This window comes from Notolepis coatsorum, assembly GCF_963971535.1.
Source record: "Notolepis coatsorum genome assembly, chromosome: 15".
Taxonomy (NCBI): Eukaryota; Metazoa; Chordata; class Actinopteri; order Aulopiformes; family Paralepididae; genus Notolepis; species Notolepis coatsorum.
The window spans coordinates 14,892,779-14,914,475 of NC_140179.1; the positions used below are offsets into that span (position 1 = coordinate 14,892,779).

At 44.0% G+C, this 21,697-nt stretch overlaps 1 protein-coding gene across 1 annotated transcript in view; it reads right to left on the bottom strand.

The window, feature by feature from the left end:
* rps6kc1 (ribosomal protein S6 kinase polypeptide 1) overlaps positions 1–21,356 on the bottom strand; it is a 113,258-nt gene extending 91,902 nt beyond the window's left edge. Inside the window, exons 1-2 of the mRNA XM_084330561.1 lie at positions 21,142–21,356; positions 13,161–13,196 (exon numbers count right to left, since the gene is read on the bottom strand). Of these exons, the coding sequence (XP_084186687.1) occupies positions 13,161–13,196; positions 21,142–21,243 (138 nt within the window). The 5' untranslated portion in view covers positions 21,244–21,356. The remainder of the gene's footprint in view (positions 1–13,160; positions 13,197–21,141) is intronic.
* Between the last annotated feature and the right edge of the window lie 341 nt (positions 21,357–21,697).

Here is a 21,697-nt window from a genome sequence, read left to right on the forward strand (position 1 = left end):
TCCACCTGAATGCGAACAAGAGGGAGCCAGAACCCCTTGAACACACCGTACAGGCGGAACCACGTGTGACTCAACACACTGCGGCCCATACCCATACACTCCTGCTACCCGACCAAAGGACGGGAAGCAGGAAAGGCCACAGACCCCAGAACCGCCTGGGAGACAGAACCCCCGGTCATGTCCATGAGGAAAAACCTTACAAAGGAGCCCGGGGAGGACCATGAAGCTGCAGCACAGATGGCCTCCACCGAGGCCCCACCCAGGAGAGCGGCAGAGGCAGCCACCCCACGAGTGGAGTGCGCCCTGACGCCCCCAGGGGGATCCTGCCCAGCCAGCGTGTAGCAGAGGGTAACACCCTCGCACAACCAATGGGACAGGCGCTGCTCCGACAGTGCCTTACCAGCACGAGCCCCACCGTAACAGACAAAAAGCTGGTCGGTAACCCTGAAATCCTGAGTACGGCTGAGGTAAATCCCCAAGCACGGACTGGACATGACAGGTGAAGGCCCGCATCTAACTCACCAGTGTGAGGAGGAGGACGAAACGCCTGAACCACAATATCCCGGGAGCGGAAGGAACTCCGGATATCCTCAGGCACGAAAGCAGGATTAGGTCGCAGAGTGACACCGCAATCGGTCCGAAAAGACAGGCACTCTGGATGTACCGAGAGAGCACAGAGCTCACCTACGCGTTTAGCGGAAGTGACAGCCAGAAGGAACGCGGTCCTGAAGGACAGCTGTCCCAACGGCGCCCGCTCGAGCGGCTCAAACGGGGCCAAGGACAACCGACCGAGGACCAATTGAAGATCCCAAGTCGGAGCCAAGGAGCGTTGCACCGGCTTAACGCGTCGAGCGCCAAGCAGGAAACGCTTCACAAGAGGGTGGCTGAACAAGACATCCCCTCAAACCCCTCATGATAGGAGGATATAGCTGCTGCATATACCCTCACCGTCGAAGCCGACAGTCTATCAAGGAGAGACTGGAGGTAACTAAGGACAGCAACCAGGGGGCAGGAGACTGAGTCCTGGCCCCCCGCCTTACACCACACTTGGAACATACGTCATCTGCCCGCGTAAGCGCGACAGTGGAGGGAGCATGCGCATTCCAGATGGTAACCCCATCAGGATCAAGAACCTGCGCCCCTCAACGTACCCGTCCCAACAACTGACCTAACAGATGTATGGGGAAGAATCCCTGGCGGCACGGCATCGGTCCCAGACCTGCCTGGCCATGTCCAGACGCAATCCTCACCCGTCAAGATGAGGGCCGCCCCGCGACAGTACACCTGCACCCACATTCTCCCTGCCGGGGATGTGGGGAGCCCTTAGGCCGCGCAGATGGAGGACGCCCATAGCCAGCCGCCCGCCGCCTGGTGCAGACAGGGGGAGCGTACTCCTCCCTGTCTGTCGATACACGACACTGACGTCGTATCGTCCGTCCTGATCAACACCATTTGTGGACCAGAAGGACCGCTTTCAACACCAACACATTGAACGTAGCGCAGACCGGGCAGCATGGTTTGCCAGCTGCCCCCTACTGCGTTGGCCCGACGCATCACCAGCGAGGGAGGCGTCGGTGAAAACGCGACGTGAGACAGCGCCGTAACCGTCCTAGGACGGAACCTCCCGAGCGTGTTGACAACACGCTCCGAGATGGATGCCCATAGCCCTCCAACCGTTGACTGGGAAGAGGAATACTCTACATCCAGTCTACAGCAACCCCAGGCTGGTAGAGACCTGCCTGGTACGAGACCTGACGATCCACCTTGACCGCGAAGGACCAGAACGTCATCAGGGCAGAACACTCCGTAACCCCGGATGACGCAGAGGCCCCAGTGCGGCCTCCACGCACTTGGTGAAGATGCGGGGAGCCAGAGAAAACCGAACGGCAGCCTCTGGTACTCATACGCTAACCCTGCAAAGGAAGCGTAGGTAAGCCCTAGGATGGAAGATCGGGGATGCGCATACGCATCCTACAGGTCTATGGAGGAGAACCAGACCCCCACCTGACAGTGTTCAACAGGTAGGAGACGATCCAAAAAATGCTGAACCTTCCCATGGGACAGGTCCAGCCTGGGTCTTACACCCCTCCCTCCCGACTTCTCGGGCAGAGAACACCGGGAGGAGAACGCCACGACGATGGCTTGCTTCGTCCACAGAGATTGGATCTCGTCGACCAGAGCTGTCCCTGCTGGAGACCCCGACAACAGGGTCTGTACCAAACCTGAAAACGGGTGGGGTTGTGTAAACACAAGTCCCCGCCTCACCATTCTCTCCATCTACCTCGACATATGGTACTGCCGTAGTCATATGTGACGACACTCCCAACGCACCCGCCGTCACGTGGCGCAGGTCCGCCAGGAACTGTAGATAGTTGGCCCGGTCCCCCCCGCTGTGCGAAGACAACCCTGGAATCGTGCGAGGAGCGCGTTCCGTGTCGGAACACCTGACCCTGACACCACCCACGAGGCAATCGCACCCAAGGGGGAACCCCGACAGAAAAAGGGCCTGTCTGATACGGGGGGCTTCCGATCAAAAAAGCCCCCCCACTGAACACCCCTCCAGAACATGCTGAAGGAGTTGTTCTGCAGCCGGACATGCAAGGTGTAAGGCCCCCATGGGTTCCTACACACCGTAGCCCTGCAGTGATATCACTACCACCCCAAACCATGTGAGCTGCGACCACTTGCCAATATTCCAGGAGTGGGAGCACCAACATGATACCTGGCCTGGCGAAGGCGAGGCCGGGGAAGCCCGCACTGTGTGCCTCAAAAGGTTTCGAGCCCCCCTGCTGACAACACTTAAGTTGACAGACGTAACACCAGGCTCAACCAACACAGTTCAAGGTGTGGGAGCCGCTTGACAGCACAACATTCTCACGGACAGACCCAGGCTCAGCCATCAACTGGGTGTCAGCCCCTGTCTCCATGAGAAGCGAAGAATGGGGCCGCATACGCTTCAATGAAGGTTCGCGGCCCGCAGCCAAAGGAGAACGCTCAGAGCCCCGCTTCTGGGGATACCAGAGAGAGGATTGAACGGGGAGCGGGCTGCTCGCGGCAAAATGACGACGGAGTGGTTTACCAACACCGAAATCACCCAAAATGGCCGATCCCTCGGCCGCCAAGACTGTCGGCCTCGCGATACCCTGTCGATTCTCCAACCAGGGCACCACTGGCGGGGGAAACATGGCCGCCTGTCGAGGGCCCCGTCATCGCCGCTGACGAGGCCGTGCTCTCTCTTCTTCTGGCTGCGCGGTGTGAGGCGGTGTAGGGCCTAGGACAATACCGCCCGCGCTCCAGCAGAAGACCAAAATCCCCTGCGGAGAGGGGAACCCTGAGCGGTTATAGCTTGCGGCTGGGTCAAAGCTAATAACGTCAACAACCTTGCGCGATGTGTCGACGTCGGCCGGCCCTCAAGGCCCCTCCACCAGACACCATTTCTTTAATAGAAAAAACACCAATTCGAACACAGTTCTAATCGTTGCCAATTCCATACCGTGGCGGTACAAGCCTTAACAGCCCACCAGCCACTCGCCAGGCCGACCCATGGTGTCGGCCGGGCGGGGCATTGTTTCAATATATCAAAAACAAAGGACTGACGTTAACATGGAGCACCAGTGGTGATTGCAAACAGCACCCTCCACTGTGGTGTGGACCATGAAAAGGTTAAATGAATAAAAGAGCTAAACCACAAAAACTGTAGAATGAGCAAACCCATACACACAAAGTTTAAGGGGAGACGGACCAGACCCGTCTTCATTCAAAATATTCACAACAGAACACCAGCCCTAGTTTAGCCCATTTACCAAAAAAGGTAAACAAAGCCCCCCCCCCGCACTACTCCCCCAGTATACCGATTGACCGTCAGTATGAATGGTTTGAGAGGAGAGAAAGCTGTAGCAAGACAGACCTTCTCATAGCAGAGTGACAAAATGAAACAATAGCCCCCTACACAGGGCCGCCCCAGGAGATGGGGGGCCTCGCGTCTAAAAACGCACAGGGCCTCACATTTCTCCCAAGCGGCCCTGCCCTTATACTACTGCAGCCTAACGCCAGGCAATGTGGAACCCAAGACAACAATTGCCTGTGCACAGACACGCAACATGTTTACCATGTCGGCTGGACCCATAGCCCCACTACCCGACGCCAACCCAGATGGGAACACCGTTCAACAAACCCCGCCGGAACACAAGGTAATACCTGGCTAGAACCTAGCCACGACCTACCCCGTTGTCAACCCATTTACCCGAAAAAGGTAAATAGAACTCAAAACCCCACAACAGCTACCGACTGACCTTCATTGATGAACCGGGCAAGAGGCGGGAGAGTGACAACATCTCACGGCGGAGACATTAAAACAGCATAGCAATTAGCAGTAGTGATAGCATGCGGCAGTAGCGATAGCATGTTAGCATAGCTTTAGATGTTTTAGCAGCACGCCCAAGACAGCTTGGAAACCGTTCCCTGCAGAGAACGTTCACCAGACCATCTTGCCCCTGGCGCCAACACACAACAAGGTTGTGTTAACAACACAAACCAGCATTACTAACACTAATACCCATGCCTGAAGACACAGGGCCTACCTGAGTACAAGCTGGCCCGACAGCCAGCCTTGTACAGCTGAACCTCGATGTGCAGTCATCAAACGAGGAACATCACAGGCCCGTCGTGTCGCCGAAAACATGCATCGAAGATGCCAGGGGCCAGCAACCTCCGGTAAGCTTCCAACATTATTAATCTTCCTTAATCTTTTCATTCCGCTAGCTCGTATGGTGCATGCATCCAATACGCTGGGACGAAAATAGAGGAAGGGTGTTTCATGACCAGGGTCATGGTTATATGGGCGGTGGCCACCATAAGGGGCGGGGCCCCATACAGGTGGGGTGCATGTGTTTTTGTTCGTGGGAGATACATTAGGTATCACAGGAGATATGAGTATCTCTCGTAAGGCTCAGAGCGGGACGCGATGCAATACGAAATATAACTACACTGTGAAACAGATATGAGGCTGTTTGGAAGGTGCTACAGTACGTTCACTAAAAACGTGGCATCTCGTGTACAGCAACATGCATACAGCAGGCGGTTAAGGTTGGGCGGTGTGGTAGGGATGGGTACCGAACTGTACTTTTAAGGGTACTGTGGTATAATATATAATGTTCTCATGTAAATATAGTCCCCTCCCCTATATCCCCTTACCTGTGCCCCCCCCCTCTCTGTGGAATAAGACACTCCCCTCCCCTGTGTCCCCATTACCTGTACCCCCCCCCCCCCATCTGACCTATCAAATGGGACCACACCCCCTCCTGTTAACTATATAGATCTCCTCTTGAGATCTATCCAGGCTTCTTACCTGGGTAATATCAGCTGATCACCTGGGGCGAGAGCCTCAGCCATTCTCTCTATGTATTTTATCTGTTTGGTTAATAAACCTTGTTATTATCCAAGCCTCGGTTGACTGAGACATTCTTCATCAGGATATCCACAAATATCCCACAATTGGCGTCTACGAACTTGTGACGGACTTTTTGCGTCCTCCCGGCGTGCTGTATCATTCAACTATACAGAGAAAAGTGAGTATAATAGGATGGTCGACAAAATGTATGGAAAGGAATTGAAACCTTCCCGCTTTTCTCTGTGCCAGGTGAATATTACAGAATGTTGTCAAATATTGAGATCATGGCTGAGTAGGAATAATGTGCATTAATATATCTGATCTGTATTGAGAATCGTTACCAGGGCGCGCGTGCACCTGGGTCCTTTATCAGGCGGTTCTGAGAGGATGGGTTATAGTGCTATTCCCAAAAGTTTAGGCACAAAGGTTGAAGTGCTATTCCAGGTCGAGTCGGAGCCGACCAAAAGTTAAGGCACACAATACAGGTTGTTGGATTGCTACCCCAAGTCTAATTCAGACTAAAAAATAGGCAACAAGGCAAGAAACGTGGGCTTATTAGATGTGATATCCTTGAAAACGCTACTCTGTTAAAAAACGTTCTGTGATTCCTTTGCAAAGAGGCGGGAAGTAGGACCGAGAAGCTGATAGAATCATAATTAGAAATTACCAGAGTAGCGTCATAATATTCATTGTTTCAACCTCAAACTAAGCTCACAATCTTTTCCATTCCTGAAAACGATGTATTTTGGATTAAATTAACCAATTGATCAATACAGATAGCGGGAAGATGATCACGCGATGTCCTAGTTAGTACATGATTACGCGATGTCCCGGGAGTACGTAAATGTACATTAAACGGGACATCAGTCGCGGAAAGTACATTAAACAGGACGTTAGTCGCGGGTTAAGAGGCCGAGAGTATGATTAAAAGGTATATATAATCTAATATATCGCTGGTAAATTTCGAAGTCAGGTTCGGTCGTTATGATTTTAATAACGATGTGTAGTTATATATCAAGGGTATGAATGCCTTGTCGCAACAGATGTTGGACGACTAAACGTACAGCGATCCAATACAGTCAGATATACACACACGTTAACTTATATGTATTAATGTTTGTTTGTCTGTTTTAAGTCTCGTTTGTATGTGCACAAGTATTATAGGACCCGTCGCGTTGCTTTATTGAGTCAAGAACCGGCTACGGATAGCGCGACGAGCATTGAGAGACGAGTTACCGATATACAAAGAATAACATTGAAGTGCAGTTCACGGGAACAAACTAGGATAGTAATTTCCGGATTCCGCAGAACACCGGCCCACGGGAACGGCCATTTGGGGAAGTATAGTTTTATCGTTTCAGTTTGTTTACGTTTCACATATGCACAGGCGCGTTCATTCGGTAACAAAACGCTGGTATAGGAATTCCAGGCTATTGAGAGCTCGTGGAAAAATACTGTATGAATTGCAAAGCGTTATTTCCGAGGTGAATGAGAACACACGAACGTCGCATGGAGCAATGACGTGACGCTATGCGCGCCGTGAAGTTATTATTTTATATTAAACTATCCATAAGCGAACGTAAAGTGTAATGTACCCAAGGCCAAGGGTGCGTGAAATCCACGTGTAGTATATGTTTTATTTGTATATGTATGTGCGCGCTGCCATTGGAAAATGTTGAGTTGCAGTGACGAGATGCAGGTTGCACCATCCCAGACCACCGGAGAAACGAACCGAACATTGCAGCTTTCCCCGGTGAGTATGAAAATCATAAATATAGATGCTTTGATTGATTGATTGAAAACTTTATTAACAGATTGCAGAATGGGTACAATACAGTACAGCTCAATACACACAATTGTTAAGGGGATGCAGACCAGAGAGAGACTTTAGTCTTGTTTACATCAGGGTCCCCCATTTTCAATTTATCAGAACATATTATGACATACATGACATACAGATAGTCAGTACTGCTACATCTGTACATTTATGACATACCAGATTTGCAAATTTAGTACTGTTTGTGATACAAAAGGAGTCAAGAAAAGGGAGTCATTTGACGTAGAAACTGTACATATACACAACTATCAGTTACAGCAAATTACAACTATCTCAGATCACTTGAGTGTTTATGTTGCTTTAATTTACACATTATAAGTCACATAAAGCTAATTACAATGTCTGTTTCAGAATTATAATACATCTGTGGGCGTACCTTGTAGTCCACATAAACAGCGTTAGATTAGGCTTTATAAGCTTTCAATGTTGAAAACTTGGAACACAAACAACATAGATTATGTTTAAAAGTAAGATGTTTAGGTTATATTCACTTGAGTTAATGTGTTTATCTAAAGAACCAATGAAAGATAACTAGCCCTTTCCATTGTAAGACATTTTTAAACATGATTCAAAATGTGTGGTTCCACATTCATATGATGCTTGTGTACATATGCGATATGATTGATAAATGATAACACTATCATTACATCCTAGGACAGGATGGATGAGAAATAGCTGATGTTTTGTTAAGCTCACAGACAATCAAGGAGAACCCACTCAGAATAAAAGAAAAGAGTGGAAAATTAACATGTGTTTGTATTTACAGATCTGGCTCTGAGGCGAGATGCAAAACAGTGCATGACTACACCCAAAGCGTATCACAAAAGACTGAAGCTCCAACAATTTGCATGTCAACCAAGAGACAGTGCAGAGCTGAGAGACAATCGATTGACCATTTGGAACAAATCTGCATCCAAATACCCACATGTAAATTTCTTCAGAGTGGGCACTTGGGAGACAAAACAATGCAAATGCCTAGAGAGGACTCTGACCACACCTAGAGACGACGATAGCAGACACCATTGGATGGGCACTTGAAACCCACAGGGTATGCCTACACTCTGACCACAGACTTGGTGGACCAACAGAGAACCACTTAGTTAAACATGAAATCAGACACAAATGATGATTCCCATACTAACAATAACTAACCAGTTGTTTTCATCATCTCTTTTCAAGAGGCACACAAATTAGAGATATGAATTCTGAATAAAACCAAACAAAGTAGAAGTGCCTGAGATGAAAGATCAATGATGAAAACAATTTAACATACTATCCCCCTCCTTCTATTCTCTGCTTAACCACTAACTCCTTGCAAATTTCAAGTACTTTCCACGACTGCAAAATTATCAACCACCAAAATTGCAGCACAATTATCTAAATGTACAAGATATCAACAACATTGATCATTTAGCTGACACTTTTATCCAAAGCGACTCACAGGTTCTGTACGACAGGACATCAGGCAAGGCACACCTCTATCAGCTGAGTAACAATGGTCATCAAAGTGTTGAGTGCTACAGTGTAGATTAGTTTATTAGGACAAATGCATGACAGTAAGGTTAGTTAGGGTTAGATGATAAGAAATGATTGTTTTTTATGCAAAATTAACTGGCTACCTAGATTTTATGTTTTTTCCCCATGCTATGCTATGATGAGCCACACTGAGATGTGAAGAACAACCGAGAAGTCATGGCGAGGTAAGTATCTTGAAGAAGCACACCATCGTACGCGGCCTGAGGTAAGATCAACTTCAATTTAACACCACAGACTATTTTATCTGATTCAAGACTTTGGCCATTCATTTACAAATTTTATTTAAAGCCTAATGCTGTAAGATCTAGTTAGATACAAAATCTGATAAAATTGTAGTGAATGTGACCTTCTTGACGTAAAGAATCACTGCTAATGCAATTGGCTTGCATTTCTTATTGTCAATTAAGTGATTTTATTTACAATGAATTGAATTAATCCCAAAATGATTTTCCACTTTAGCAGAAAGGCGTTGAATCATTTATGTGAGGAGTTTTCTAAGGCAGTGTTTATCACCCTCAGATCACGAATTGGTGAGAGGACAGGACGAATGAGACGACGCGTGACTTGAACCAAGGAGCTGCGGACACAACCAGAGGCGACGACAACAACCGTGGGAGAACCATCCAACCCAGCCCACAGACATCCCCAAGAAAGTGGAGCAGAGGACCACGAAGGAGACTGACCAAGGAGACACTGACAAAGAGGAGATCAACCTTTGACGGCCTCCACCCCGGCACTGCAGACCAAACCCATCACCTGCAGATGGGAACCAAAGCCCCGACCATCAAGGTGGATTCCCATGACAAGATTGTCATCCGTGTGAGAGAGAGCGTCCTACTGACTAGCCACTACACCGGCGGGCCCTCGCCCTCCATCAAGTGGTACCGCAATGACGAGGAGAGGACAGCGAAACCAGCACAACACATTCAAAAAACGCCCTGACCACCATGTCTCTGGGCCTGATGGGAGCCAAGCGTGAGCACAGTGGCAGACATGTGGTGGTGATGGAGAGCAGCGCAGACAAGTGACCCTTGACAGGGAATGGACGGCGACCAGTGAATATTCCCGACTGCATCGTCAAGAAGAGACACATAGCAAATGAGACCTGTGGACGAAGAGACTTCTGAATACACATTGTCCAAAATTGTTATGTATTTATTTACTTTTTACTGTCTTACTGCCACACGACAGGCTCACAGAAACATCAACTGAATGTACGATACGTTCAACACACAGCAGGTCACCACAGAAGGACACATCCCTGGCAGAGAACAGATGGTCAACAGCGACGCAGCAACTGTCAGATTCACAAACAAGAGATGTTTCACAAAGTTCATATGTATCAAGAAAATTATGAACTAAGAATATGATGAAATACAACCAATAAGATTGCAATAACCAATTTATAATAACAATAAGGAATGATCACAGAGTCACATTGAAAAATTATATTGTTAAACAGGGCAGAACCAGTTGGATTGTTCCAAGACACCAAGTTTGTTTTGACCACAGAACAATGCATAACGATTATCATAATCACCTTTTATATTAACCACTAGGTTAACGGTTTTCAATTTTATTTTGACACATTAGCCACTAAGGTAATGTCTATTGTATGTATTTATTTAATTTTTATGTGTTACTGTTTGGCCCTGCCACACGACCGACAGAGAACACCTTGTCAACAACGACGCAACATCATTCAGATTAATACCTTCACAAGCAGGAAACTTTTCACACAATTGTATGTATCTGCAAAACGATGAACTAGGGATGTGATGAAAAGAAATCAATGAGAAAGCATTAACAATGGTTAGTAATAATGAGCTAAAATGTATTGCTGAAGGAAGAAGTGACCACATGATCACATTACATCACATTAGAATTACTTAGGTTACAAAATTGTATTGTCAGACAAGAAAGAATCAGTTGTTTTATTCTCTCATAGAAGAGGACATGTAACGTTGTTTTGCACCTGTATGGTGAACCATTGATAGTATATGCACTAGAATTACATACAGAAGCGATGCATAAGACGTTTTATCTCCTCATTTATAGAGAAGAAATGGAGAAAATTGCCTGATTCTAAGTAAAGACCAACAAAGCTGAGGCAATCACAGATGAAAGTGACACTCAAACTCAGATTAAATACAACTGGATCCTAAGTAATTTCATCAAGAATCATCACAAAATGTGCAAAAATATATATATATATTTGTGAACAGTTTCCCATAAGCAATCATGTTAGTTTTATTAACCACCAGGTTAACGGTTGTTAAAATGTTTTTGTACACATTAGCCTTATGTGTAAATCCGATTCCTAATAATTATGAACACAATTTTGTTTTTTCACCCTGTGCATTCTGACCACACAGACAGTGCATGTATTTAATTGGTTTATTACGATGCCTGTATGCACAACGATCACATTAGCTCCCCAGAGTCACGACATGAACGACTGAAGGTATGCCAAGATATTTGCACAGCGATAGCTTCTAATGATTATGTTAATTGTTGTTTGATATCAGAGATGAGGACCACTCATTGATATAGGTATTTTGAGCGATTAATAAAAGAAAAGGGTGATATCTATTCCCACATCTCTGATATCAAAATAACACAGACCGCAGTCCAGTCGATCATGTCATGAATCATGTATGTAAATAATTCTATTAATCATGTATGTAAATAATTCTATTTTAAACTATTATCCCCACTCACTTTTACCTGTTCCAAACAATCCTGGTATATTATACATTAATCTCACCCACATTATAAGAAAGAAAAGTGAGTATTGTGGTATAATATATAATGTTCTCATGTAAATATAGTCCCCTCCCCTATATCCCCTTACCTGTGCCCCCCCCCTCTCTGTGGAATAAGACACTCCCCTCCCCTGTGTCCCCATTACCTGTACCCCCCCCCCCCCCATCTGACCTATCAAATGGGACCACACCCCCTCCTGTTAACTATATAGATCTCCTCTTGAGATCTATCCAGGCTTCTTACCTGGGTAATTTCAGCTGATCACCTGGGGCGAGAGCCTCAGCCATTCTCTCTATGTATTTTATCTGTTTGGTTAATAAACCTTGTTATTATCCAAGCCTCGGTTGACTGAGACATTCTTCATCAGGATATCCACAAATATCCCACAGTACCGACCGAATTACGTCGGTACTACTGAGTACTGATTCACGTTGGATCAATCGGTGCCACATCTCGGTAGCTTGAGGGCTGATAGATTAAGACCCGGCCATTTTGAAAATAAACCAACAGACCAGCACGGACCTTCAATGACACGCAATTGTCATTTCATAATAGACACCGACAGACCAACTCTCTCTCTCTAGGAAGATATTGACTTACATTACAAATGTGAGTGTGTGTGTGTGTATAATCTTTTTTTTTATATAATCTGATCTCCTGTGCTGTTAGAGCTCCTACAACCAGTAACAACAATAGCAATTCTGTTTATGAAGCAAATACATGAATAATGCAATAATATAGATGTATTTTTGTTCACAACACAACTCCTTGAACGAATAGCACAATTCATCACCTGGGAAATTAGGCTGTGTATGTAGAGCATAATTAGCAATAACTAAAAGGGTTATATTCTAAACCAGTGGGAAAACAACACTTCCAAATGCACCATCTGCCTCCACATATCTTTCAAGAAAGGAGGCAGCACAACTGCGTTGGTCCACAAACCTGATCTGCAACCACTGTTTTAGAATAGCACGTATACGATAACAATCTGTGTAAACAACTTTCTACAAAATGCGTACATAAATACATCTATGTATGCTTATCTCCGGTGCAATAACTTTTAGTTATTTTTGTAATTTTGTACAAAAAAGTGATCTACGATTAACATGCAATTTATTCCAGCACTTTACAATTCAAGTGCAATACAATCAGCGCATTAGCACTCTGGCACAAGCACCAGTCACTTTAACACTTTGTACCTAAAGCATTTTAGTCATCCTATTTCCCGGGTTTGTCTCGCCACATTGGTCATCATTTGTGTTGTCATTGTCTGTTTCATCTATTGTCTGTTTTTTATGGTTATGAAGTTTGTGTAGTTTAGTAACTTGTACATGTACTGTTGTCCGTTCTTGTGGTTATGCAGTTTGTGTAGTTTAGTAGTAACTTGTACACTATGTTGTCCGTTGTTGTGGTTATGCAGTTTGTGTAGTTTAGTAGTAACTTGTACACTATGTTGTCCGTTGTTGTGGTTATGAAGTTTGTGTACATTTGAAATTTGCCTGATCTGTTAACATCAACCTGCAAAGGACAGTCGGACTACAGATGGAAATTATTATTTTAAATAAATAAACACAAATAAATATATCCTATCCACTCCCAAATGATAGTTAAAGGAAGGTCTGGTCTTACCTCCTGGACGTCTTCTGGGTTCTTTCTAGAGATTATCTGCAGGAGAGAGAGAGAGAAGAGAGCTCACCTCACTGCTCGGGTCGACTTAAAACCTTCTAGTTACACCAAGATCATCAGCCTTTTGACTCGTAAATTTGCTGAGGGGAGTTTTTACTGGGAAGGGCAAGAGTCGAGTGAGATACAGCTCAAGTGTTGACAATGAGGGCTTTATATAGATAGTGGTGGAAGTGTTCAGTGCAAGAGCGAGACATCACTACTACCATACATAACAAGTAGGAAGGCGGAGAGATACAGGAGCGAGATATCACTACTACCATACATAACAAGTAGGAAGGCGGAGAGATACAGGAGCGAGATATATCACTATTATACATAACAAGTAGGAAGGCGGAGAGATACGGGAGCGAGATATCACTATTATACATAACAAGTAGGAAGGTGGAGAGATACAGGAGCGAGATATCACTATTATACATAACAAGTAGGAAGGTGGAGAGATACAGGAGCGAGATATCACTATTATACATAACAAGTACAATAACAATTTAGTAATACTGTGCATGAGCATTACACTAGAGGTTCCAGTAGTGGGCAGCTTGAATTGCCAGGTCCTAGAACCAGTGCTTTGGGGAGATCTTTTATTTTTAGAGCATTAACTCTTTGGAATGGCCTGCCTCGGAACCTCTGCTGCATTTACAGTAGATGCACTTTTAAAAAGAATCTTAAATTGTTTTTAACACTAAAGTAATTTTTGTTTTACACTAATGTAATTGTAGCTATCTTAATTGTTACAGTAGTTTCATTATGCATTGTGTGTACTGACTTTTAATAATTTTGTTTTTGCAATAGTGATTGTTTTTGTATGTTTTTTTGTGTGTGGACCCCAGGAAGACTAGCTGGTTGCTATCGCACCAGCTAATGGGGATCCCTAATCAAATCAAATCAAATCAAAGTAGGAAGGTGGAGAGATACAGGAGCGAGATATCACTATTATACATAACAAGTAGGAAGGCGGAGATACAGGAGCGAGATATCACTATTATACATAACAAGTAGGAAGGCGGAGATACAGGAGCGAGATATCACTATTATACATAACAAGTAGGAAGGCGGAGATACAGGAGCTAGACATAACAAGTAGGAAGAGCGAGACATCACTACCATACATAACAAGTAGGAAGGCGAGACATCACATCAGCGACAACCAGAACCTGCAGATTCCTCCTGAGCAACGTCAGAAGGATACGCCCCTTCCTGACAAAAGAAGCCACCCAACTCCTCGTCCAATCAACAGTCATCTCCCGCCTCGACTACTGCAACGCACTTCTAGCTGGCCTCCCGGCCACTGCCACCAAGCCTCTTCAACTCATTCAAAATGCAGCGGCCCGCCTGATCTCAAACCTACCGAAGTCAGCCCATGTCACCCCACTTCTTAGGGACCTGCACTGGCTCCCCATTGCTGCACGTATCCGCTTCAAGGCCCTCGACCTAGCATACCGTGCGGCAAAGGGAACCGCTCCCGCCTACCTCCGGTCAATGGTCTCTAACTACACACCCTCAAGACCCCTACGCTCTGCGTCTTCTGGCCGCCTCAGATCTACTCCTATCCAAGCTCCCGGAGGGTCATCAAAGAGAAGCCGCCTATTCTCAGTCCTTGCCCCACAATGGTGGAATGAACTACCCATCCCAGTTAGGACAGCCGAATCCCGTCCAATCTTTCGCCGTCGACTAAAGACTCACTTCTTCAACCATTATCTGAAATGATAAAAAAAAAAAAAAAAAAATCTAACCCCGACTAACCTTAATGTCATGCACTTGTCCTAATAAACTAACCTACACTGTAACACGCAACACTTTGATGAACATTGTTACTCAGCTGATAGAGTTATACCTAGAGCCATATGAAATCCGTTTTATTATTTTCCAAATTCCATAAAATTTTTTCCCAAATTCCGTTTTTTCCGTTTTAATATTTCAGAATTCTGTATTTTGCTTTTTATGCTCATTTTACCACCAGAAATAGTGTCTAATAAGTGGGAATGAATAAATGTCTACAATTGAATATGATATAACAGTCCATTTAATGTTTTTAAGTGCTGCAACTCAGAAATACAGTTACATTTTACACAATACTTTTCAAATAATATTGTGACAAAATAAAAATACACATTTCAAGTGTAAACAATAGATACAGCTAGCTACTACTGACATTATCACAATGTCAGTAGCTATAGCTATATCTATTTTATTGTGATGAAATATAGTAATGCATAATTTAGGCACCTTTAGTTTAGTTTATTTCGTTTATAAAGGACAGTGTATAATGACAATCGTTTGCATTAAACAAATGAATTGAAAATGGGGGACCCTGATGTAAACAAGACGAAAGTCTCTCTCTGGTCTGCATCCCCTTAACAATTGTGTGTATTGAGCTGTACTGTATTGTACCCATTCTGCAATATGTTAATAAAGTTTTCAATCAATCAACCAGATCTAGCAAGAAGCTATCATTTCCATCTATAGTCCTATGTACTGTAAAACGTTTCATAGCTATTTAAGTTTATTTCGATTATAAAGGGCAGTGTATAATGACTCGTTTGCATTAAACAAATGGATGGGTGCACTAGATTTAGCAAGAAGCGATCATGTCCTAACGTTACATAACGGAACGTTGACAGAATTAGCAAAACACCTTATCGCCGGAGGCATAAAAGTCATTAGGATACTGCTCTGCTCTGAATTGAGGGCTTATTGGGGAATTTATTAGCTTCTTGACGATGTAAACACCGAAGCAGCGAGACGCTTGGGAGACTGCCTGTGTTGTGTGTAACCCGCTCTAGCGTCCGCCTCCCCGGTCGCGTGTGCACCAAGCGTTCCACCCAAAAACGGAATTTCAGTCCAGATTAGGCCAAATTCTGCAATATTCCACGTTTTGCAGTTGATTCCATTTTTATTGGTCAATTCCGCGATTCCGTCCGCGATTCCGTGAACGCGGATTTCATATGGCTCTAGTTATACCCTTCTTGCTGTCTTGTCGCACAGAACTTGTAAGTCGCTTTGGATAAAAGCGTCAGCTAAATGACTAAATGTAAATGTAAATCACTACCATACATAACAAGTAGGAAGAGCGAGACATCACTACCATACATAACAAGTAGGAAGAGCGAGACATCACTACCATACATAACAAGTAGGAAGAGCGAGACATCACTACCATACATAACAAGTAGGAAGGCGAGACATCACTACCATACATAACAAGTAGGAAGAGCGAGACATCACTACCATAACAAGTAGGAAGGCGAGACATCACTACCATACATAACAAGTAGGAAGGCGAGACATCACTACCATACATAACAAGTAGGAAGAGCGAGACATCACTACCATACATAACAAGTAGGAAGGCGAGACATCACTACCATAACAAGTAGGAAGGCGAGACATCAATACCATAACAAGTAGGAAGGCGAGACATCACTACCATAACAAGTAGGAAGGCGAGACATCAATACCATAACAAGTAGGAAGGCGAGACATCACTACCATACATAACAAGTAGGAAGAGCGAGACATCACTACTAGAGATGTTCCGATACCATTTTTTCCTTCCCGATCCGATTCCGATACCTAAGCTTTGGGTATCGGCCGATACCGATACTGATCCGATACCAGTGCATACATTAAAAAATAAATAAATAAATAAAATTATATAAATTATAAAACGTTTTTTTTTTTTTTTTTTTTTTTACAGCTACTGTTTTATATATACTGTTTTTTAGTAATAACTATAAAGTAATGGTATTTATTCAACAACAGGTGATTGTATAGATTAGTATTAGTATCAGTAATTGAAAACGATCTCAATGAGTTCACCCACGGAAAGGTTGTTGGCACATTAGTTCCACACGGACATTATTCGTTGCTGCACTTGCTTCCACAAGGCTCCGTTGAAGTAGCAGCTGTTGTGATTTTTGCACAATAAATATTCAACATTCTCTTTTGAGACTCCGCCTCAGACTCTTATCATTTGGCACTAAAAGCTAAACATTGTCACCGATATGGCTGTCCGCAACATGTCATTAATTGTGTACGCGAGGTGGTCGATCAGTGATCACGTTAACGTGAGCTAGGTTAGCTAGCATGAGCTACCGGCGGTAGATGGAAAGACTGTAACTTTACTGGTGAAAATGTGATTTACGTTGGAATACTCCTTTGCCAACTTGCTGTACTTTGCTTGCAGGTCTGCAGCCATTATTGCTGGATTATGAATAGCCCCAACTTTAGCCAAGGTAACGTTAAAGCTAAAACTAGCTTTCGGTTAGCTGTTCAGCTAATGCTAATAACACCAGCACGCGAGCCCATCAGAGCTCCCCGTCAACAGCGCTCTGTCGGGAGGATGGCATTTAAGAAAGTATCTGCTGTTAAAATGACAAACAGCATTGACACTTTAATTCACAGTCGGTTAAAAACACGTTTGTTTTATAATGCTCACTCAGCAGACCGCAGTGTTGTTGATAAATTACATCATATGGTATCGGAGCGCAGAATTAGAGGGTACTCGCCGATACCGATACCACCATTTTAGGCAGTATCGGCGGCATTTCCGATACTGGTATCGGTATCGGAACAACTCTAATCACTACCATACATAACAAGTAGGAAGGCGAGACATCACTACCATACATAACAAGTAGGAAGGCGAGACATCACTACCATACATAACAAGTAGGAAGGCGAGACATCACTACCATACATAACAAGTAGGAAGGCGAGACATCACTACCATACATTTAAGTAGGAAGGCGGAGATAGATGGACGAGACACAGACTATGAGCAATATGGCCAAAATATAACTGTTTCTTAGTTTCAACAGTAATTAGCCTAGTTTTGTTTTCCAGTAAACATTACAATGTGTTATATGACATTTTTTGAATGATGTTCTCTCTTGTAATGCAGCTGCCATGGTACTTTTTCCATTCAAAGTGATCTATTTTCTTTAACTTTTTTCAATTCAACAATTTTGACCAACGTAAAAACATCAGTGTACAATATTTACATAGTATAGTATAGTAAAAAATAATAATAATTTAAATCCATACATTTGCATGGATCCATGACGATATATCTTTACATTCAGTAACCTATACTCCCCACTCCCCAGCCCTAATCACTCTGGCCACAGTCAGTGTTTACAATCTCCCATTCATTATTACAATCTCCCATTCATTCTTATTGCATGAGCAACTCCAGGAATATTAGCATCTTGATTGATTGAAAATTGTTAACAGATTGCAGAATGGGTACAATACAGTACAGCTCAATACACACAATTGTTGATTGCATCATTATGAGTATTGTGGGGTTTCCTTCAATTGACCCGAGGCTGTCATTGCTCTGTTTGTTCCAGCCATTGGCCTGAAGTACTGATCAAGCTAAACTGGCCACTTCTAGACTAATTTGTGTCTAGATTCATTATTGTGTCAAAACACTAACTTAGCTATCCAGATACCTCCACACAAAGCTAGCATCAATAATAACAACCATTGATTGATTGATTGATTGATTGATTGATTGATTGATTGATTGAACATTTTATTAACAGATTGCAGAATGGGTACAATACAGTACAGCTCAATACATACAATTGTTAAGGGGATGCAGACCAGAGAAAGACTTTCGTCTTGTTTACATCAGGGTCCCCCATTTTCAATTCATCATAACATGACATACAAATAGACAGTACTGCTACATCTATACATTTATGACATACCAGATCTACAAATACAGTACTGTTTGTGATACAAAGAGTCTAAAACCATCTAGAACAAGCAAACGTCCATCCGTGGCATAGCTAGCTATGAATCAACAACATTGCCACCTGTCAAACACAATGATGACCAGTGTTGTTGAGAGTAACGGCGTTACTAACAGCGTTAGTTTTTTCAGTAACGAGTAATCTAATGGATTACTCTTACAATCTAAAGAAACTTGAACTTGAAACTTAAACTTAATAACGCTGTTACCGTTACTGCCAAAAAATGCGGCGCGTTACTGTCTATGATTGAAGCTGTTTTTTTCATCAGACAGATCTCTGCGCGAGAGGCATACTGTTCTTCTCAGCCAACCTCAGCGCGATTGGCTGAGGTTGAGTAAAATGTCATGGTAAGCCAATCAAAGATAGAGGTGGACGGGTGCCTCCAGAGTCTGACACAAAGCGAGTCAGCGACAACACAAGCGAGTTCACTCAACGTGAGACCGCGGGTCCGTGTACGTTTTGACAGTTTGCTTGGCGAGCCCAAATAATCCAAAACGAATCCAACGAACAACACAAGCGAGCAGTCAATGACAGACCGCGGGTCCATGAACGTTTTTTGTTGTGTTGCAGCGCAGGGCACTGCAGTAGTGGAGGCTCTACTCTGCTGACATAGTGTTGCACTTCCTGGTTTAATAGCACAGTCTTCAGGTGCTCAGAGTCAGATATATATATATCTGTATGTCATGCATGTCTTAAATGTCATGATTAAATTTGTTTAGATGATTAGATTAGATTCTTATATCTGTATGTTGTGCATGTCATAAATGTTATGAATTGAAAATGGGGGACCCTGATGTAAACAAGACGAAAGTCTTTCTCTGGTCTGCATCCCCTTAACAAATTGTGTGTATTGAGCTGTACTGTACTGTACCCATTCTGCAATCTGTTAATTAAAATGTTCAATCAATCAGTATATATTTGTTATTTATTTTTGGTATAGTGCTTAACAAGCATAATTTAATGTTGCCCAGTTGTGGCCTGTTGAGGGGCAATACATATCAAAAGTTCCAAAACATCTATTGTGTTTGTATTTGTATGATCCACTATATAAACATAGTAATTATAATATCTACATACATGGCATTTGATTGGAGGCTAGTCTCACTTTGTCCCACAGCAACATTAAAATAGATAGTAGTAAAATAGTTTAGATTTGTGCATGTTGTTTATGTAAAAAAAATTACTTGAAAGTAACGCAATAGTTACTTTTATAATTTGTAACTGAGTAAGTAATTTAGTTACTTTTTGGAAGAAGTAACTAGTAACTGTAACTAGTTACATTTTAAATGTAACTTGCCCAACACTGATGATGACATTGGCTGGCTAACAACTGACAGTGGCCGGTGTTTTTGTGTCGGGTGGGGTCACCTCAGGTCATCGTCCAATGTATATACTCTCTTTTTTAGACTCTTCTTGTATCATAAACAGTACTACTGTATTTGTAAATCTGGTATGTCATAACTTTATAGATGTAGTAGCAGTACTGTCTATCTGTATGTCATGTATGTCATATGATGAATTGAAAATGGGGGACCCTGATGTAAACAATGAATGAATGAATGAAAAAAATGAATGAAAACTTTATTAACAGATTGCAGAATGGATACAATATAGTACAGCTCAATACACACAATTGTTAAGGGGATGCAGACCAGAGAAAGACTTTCGTCTTGTTTACATCAGGGTCCCCCATTTTCAATTCAGTGAAAGACGAATGTCTTTCTCTGGTCTGCATCCCCTTAACAATTGTGTGTATTGAGCTGTACTGTAGTTGTACCCATTCTGCAACCTGTTAATAAAATGTTCAATCAATCAATCAGGTTAACGTTAGCTTGTTAAGTGCTTACTAGAAGGCATTTAATGCTAACGTTAGGTAGCTAACGCTAACCCAGCTAGCCTACACACACTAATGGCTTCATCTTACAGCTAACGCGAATTATTTGAATGTGTTATTATGATGAATAACATACTCCCGTTTCGTCAAAGCATGCCCCCTTATCACCAAGTCCCCTCACTCTCTGTTGTTGTTGTTGTTGTTGTTGTTGTTACCATCAGCCTATAGGTACTATAGCCACTGTTAGCTAACTAGCAAGCTAGCGTTAGCTGAGGCAACAAGCTAACTGAACGTTAGCAGAACTGTCATGTTGTCTCCCTCTTCTTACCCGGGCGGTGACTCGGTACACCGTGTAGCCTCTCTGGTGCCTCTTAGGGTCTGTGACCGTGTAGAACCGAGCCAGTTCTCCCCTCTCCCGCTGCGAGATCATCCTGAGTGTGGCAACAACATTACTGCCAAAACAGTGACACACTGACCAGCTCACTCAGTCACTAGTAGTAATGTCACACTAAGCAGCTCACTCACTAATGTAATGTCACACTAACCAGCACACCACCACTGACCACTGACAGCCAGGCGAGTAGCGTCCAGCTGCAGCTCCGGAGCGATCCCCTCACTAGGCGCTGTGGCAGCCACAGAGAGCGTGTCCAGCTGCAGCTCCGGAGCGATCCCCTCACTAGGCGCTGTGGCAGCCACAGAGAGCGTCCAGCTGCAGCTCCGGAGCGATCCCCTCACTAGGCGCTGTGGCAGCCACAGAGAGCGTCCAGCTGCAGCTCCGGAGCGATCCCCTTACTAGGCGCTGTGGCAGCCAGGGTGCGAACCATGGGGGAGCTAGGGGAGCCATGGTTTCCCTAGATGAGACATCAGCTCCCCTGAAAACATGA